Source organism: Rhagoletis zephyria, unplaced genomic scaffold (genome assembly GCF_001687245.7).
Source record: "Rhagoletis zephyria isolate East Lansing unplaced genomic scaffold, Rhagoletis_zephyria_1.1 Rzeph_scaffold_14454, whole genome shotgun sequence".
NCBI lineage: Eukaryota > Metazoa > Arthropoda > Insecta > Diptera > Tephritidae > Rhagoletis > Rhagoletis zephyria.
The window spans coordinates 1-3358 of record NW_016171523.1 but is presented as its reverse complement, the minus strand read 5'-3'; the positions used below and the strand labels follow the sequence as shown (position 1 = coordinate 3358).

The 3358-nt window shown below is 59.5% G+C and overlaps 1 protein-coding gene across 1 annotated transcript; it reads right to left on the bottom strand.

The window, feature by feature from the left end:
* Nucleotides 1-596: 596 nt before the first annotated feature.
* Nucleotides 597-3171, bottom strand: LOC108378577 (tetratricopeptide repeat protein 30B-like). Its single transcript, XM_017634874.1, has 4 exons — nucleotides 2529-3171; nucleotides 1607-2315; nucleotides 1258-1462; nucleotides 597-1190 (listed from the first exon to the last, which is right to left on the bottom strand). The coding sequence occupies exons 1-4, from the start codon at nucleotides 3169-3171 to the stop codon at nucleotides 597-599; spliced, it is 2151 nt and encodes a 716-aa protein (XP_017490363.1).
* Nucleotides 3172-3358: the final 187 nt, after the last annotated feature.

Sequence of the window (3358 nt, the reverse complement as noted above, 5' to 3'; positions counted from 1 at the left end):
CAGCATCATCATCATCGTCCTCTGAGCCAGCAGTGCAACACTCTCTCCCAATTAATCGGAGGCACTGAGTCCACACAATTGCAGGAGCTAGAAGTGAGATTTGAAATTGCACCGAATTGCCGCCGCCGTTGCTGCTGTTGATCGAGTCTCATCAGTTCTTTGGGCACATTTTAGCAACATTGGAGCGGGTGCACTACTACTTTTTCTACTTACTAGACTATTACAGCTTGGGCTGGCGGCTCCCCTAATGGCGGCAATTACCCGATAGCGGGAAGTGTTATTGGTTGCGGTGGTGCTGGTGGTGGTGCTGGTGGCGGCGGTAGTGTTAATGGCTGCTTTTCAAAGTGCTCTTCTACTTCTAAGCTTCTTCTTATCAGGGGCTCAGCCGTCCANATTGGAGCGGGTGCACTACTACTTTTTCTACTTACTAGACTATTACAGCTTGGGCTGGCGGCTCCCCTAATGGCGGCAATTACCCGATAGCGGGAAGTGTTATTGGTTGCGGTGGTGCTGGTGGTGGTGCTGGTGGCGGCGGTAGTGTTAATGGCTGCTTTTCAAAGTGCTCTTCTACTTCTAAGCTTCTTCTTATCAGGGGCTCAGCCGTCCATCAGCTCGAGGAGGAGCGCCTTCAGCAGCCGCGCCTCGTAGGTGACGGTGTTCCGGCCCGGGTGGAGCGTCTCCAGCTCCAGCGGCGCCTCCACCACCGCCTTCACATTGCGCCCGTGCACCTCGGCGCTGGTGAGGAAGGCGAGGCACTCCTCGAGGACGCCGTCCCGCACCACCATCACCTGGCGGGCCATCGCCTCGAGCATGGCGAGGAAGCAGCGCTTCGCGTAGAACCAGGTGTCCGTGCCGAGCTTCTTGGGAAACGGGTCCAGGCTCTTGATCACCCGGCTGATGCCGAACTCGTAGTTGCCCTTGCTGCAGTACAGCGTCCCGATCACCAGGTTGACGATGCACAGGTGGAAGACCTTCTTCTGCTCTCCGGCGTCGGCCACCGCCCCCAGCAGCGCCTCCTCCTCCTCCTTCTCGATCTTCCGCATCAGCTCCTCGGCGTCCTCATTCTGCCCGGTCATGATGTAGCTGACGCAGAGGTTGGCGAGGACGATGGCGCTGACGTTGAGGATGCGGTCGTAGCTGCGCCGCACCAGCTGCTCGTAGAAGCCGGTCGCCTCCTTGAACTTGTTCTCCTGGTGGTGGAATTAGGTAAAGGAATTAGATAATTTGATAAGTCATTAAAGGCGTGAGCGTCCTTACCTGCATGAAGAGAACGTGGGCGACGTTGAGCTTCCACAGGTCGAGGTCGTTGCAGAACTCCGCCGACTTGCGGAAGACCTTCTCGACGTTGGCGTACGCCTCCAGCTCCCAGTAGATCTTCGCCTGCGCCATCAGCACGGGAATGTAGAGGGCCAGCGTCTCCTCGTGGGCGGCCGTCAGCCGCTTCAGCGTCTCTCGCTGCCGACTGGCCACCGAGGCGGGGTTGTTCGGCGTTGGCGGGCCGCCAGAAGAGGAGGAGGAGGTGGTGGTGGTGGACTTTAAATTTGGCTCAATCGAACCATCGCCTCCTCCAGGACCTCCACCGCCTCCATCAGTGACCGCCTGCAGCTTCGCCCGCGCCTCGGCGATCTGCTTCGCCTGCCGCCGCAGGGCGTCGGTGTGGCGGGCGGCCAGCTCGTCGAAGCGCTGATAGGCCTCCTCGGGCGACGTCTGCTGGGTGATGAGCGCGTCGAGGAACTCGTAGAGGTACGGGGACAGGTAGCGGTAGGTGTAGGTGGCGTTCTCCGCCATCAGGTCGGCCGCCAGCTCGAAGTAGTCGTGCTTGCAGTAGAGCAGCAGCAGATTGGCGAAGGTCTCCGGGGGAAAGTTCGGCGGCCCATTGGCCGGGCCCTGGGCTCCCTGGTCCGTCCCCGTCCCTTGGCCGATGAGAAACTGCAGCTTCTCAAAGCCCTCCACCGGGTTGCTGTCCATCGAGAGGAGGGCAATGTTGTGCAGCGTCACCGCGTCCAGCTCCTCCTCCGCCCGGGGCGGCATGTCCGTCAGCGCCTCCCGCGCCGCCTCCAGGTTCTTCAGCTGGTACTCGATGGCCGCCCGCAGGTTAAAGGCCTCCACCAGCGCCGACTCGTGCAGCGTCTCGGTGTTGCCGACGCTGCGCACCTCGATGCCGCCCTCGGTGTTGGCGCCCACCGCCAGCTCCGGGTGCTCCTCGATGCCCTGTTCGATGATCTCGCCGATGTAGGCGGCCGCCTCGCCGTACCGCCTCAGCTGGTAGTAGCTGACGGCGAGGTTGTAGAGCAGGTCCGGTTTGCGATTCGTTGAAGCATTCGTTGATGCTGCTGAAGAAGAGGACGCCGTGGTTGCTGATCGAAGAGCCGACGACTTTCGAAGGTCTTTGTTGTTGGCGCTGCTGGCGAGGCTATTTACACCTCCGCTGTTTCCACTGCCGCCGCCGCCCCTTTCCAGTTGAATGTTCGTGGCGCCTCGAACGCCCGGCGTCGATCCTCGGCTCTGATTTAGATTCAGCGCCTCCACCTGAAGGCAGCTGTTGAACTTCTCAATTGCCTCCTCGTAGCGCTTCTCCTTGTAGAGGAGGCAGCCCAGATTCGCCTCCCGGTCCACCAGGTGCATCCCACTGCTGTGGCTGCCGCCGCTTGCCTGGCCATCGGTGGGCATCTGCTCCAGCAGGGCGCGGGCCGCCAGCGTGGGCTCCTCCTCCTGGGCGTACTTGATTGCCGCCTGCAGCTTGATCAGCTCCGCGGCGGCAAAGTCGTCGTAGTGGTCCGCCTCGCGGCTCTTTCTGAGTGCCGCTGATTTCTTTGCCTGGTCACCGAGGAGGGAGTTGTTCTCCGCAACTGAAGCGCCTTCTCCAGCGTGGTTGTTGCTGTTGTTGTTACCGTTGGTCGAGGAGCCGTTGTTGTTGTTGTTGTTGTTGGTGTTGAACTTTTCCGCGTATCTAACGGCCGTCTTGAGCGCCTTCTCGTAGTCGCCCGTCTGGAAGAGGCACTTGGCGTAGTTGAGCAGGTAGCTCCGCTGTTCGGGATACAGCGTGATCAGCTGCTCGTAGCACTGCAACGCCCCGTTGAAGTCCTGCAGTGTGTAGTGGCAGTAGGCGAGCAGGGAAAGAGCCGCCCGGGAGTTCGGATTGCCGTACAGTTCGTCGGTGAGGACGGCCATTGCCTCGCGGTAGTTTCCTGGTGAAAGTGTTTGGTTGGTTGGTTGGTGGAAGTTAATGGTAAGTTCGAAATGAAAGAGTGTATGTTTCAAAGGTTTGTTTGTTTACCTTCTCGAATCCAGCGGTAGATCGTCTGNAATAACAATAGTCATTTCAAATAGAACTGTCTAAGAATACGTGTCAGCTCAA

What these genes read in the sequence shown, in the direction of transcription:
- LOC108378577 (XM_017634874.1), bottom strand. Translation starts at nt 3,171, where the DNA reads ATGGCCGTCCTCACCGACGAACTGTACGGCAATCCGAACTCCCGGGCG. An exon ending in ATCGCCGAGGCGCGGGCGAA is followed by an intron (nt 1,463 to 1,606) that starts GCTGCAGGCGGT and finishes CTCGGTGGCCAG; the next exon opens with TCGGCAGCGAGAGACGCTGA. An exon ending in CCCACGTTCTCTTCATGCAG is followed by an intron (nt 1,191 to 1,257) that starts GTAAGGACGCTC and finishes TTCCACCACCAG; the next exon opens with GAGAACAAGTTCAAGGAGGC.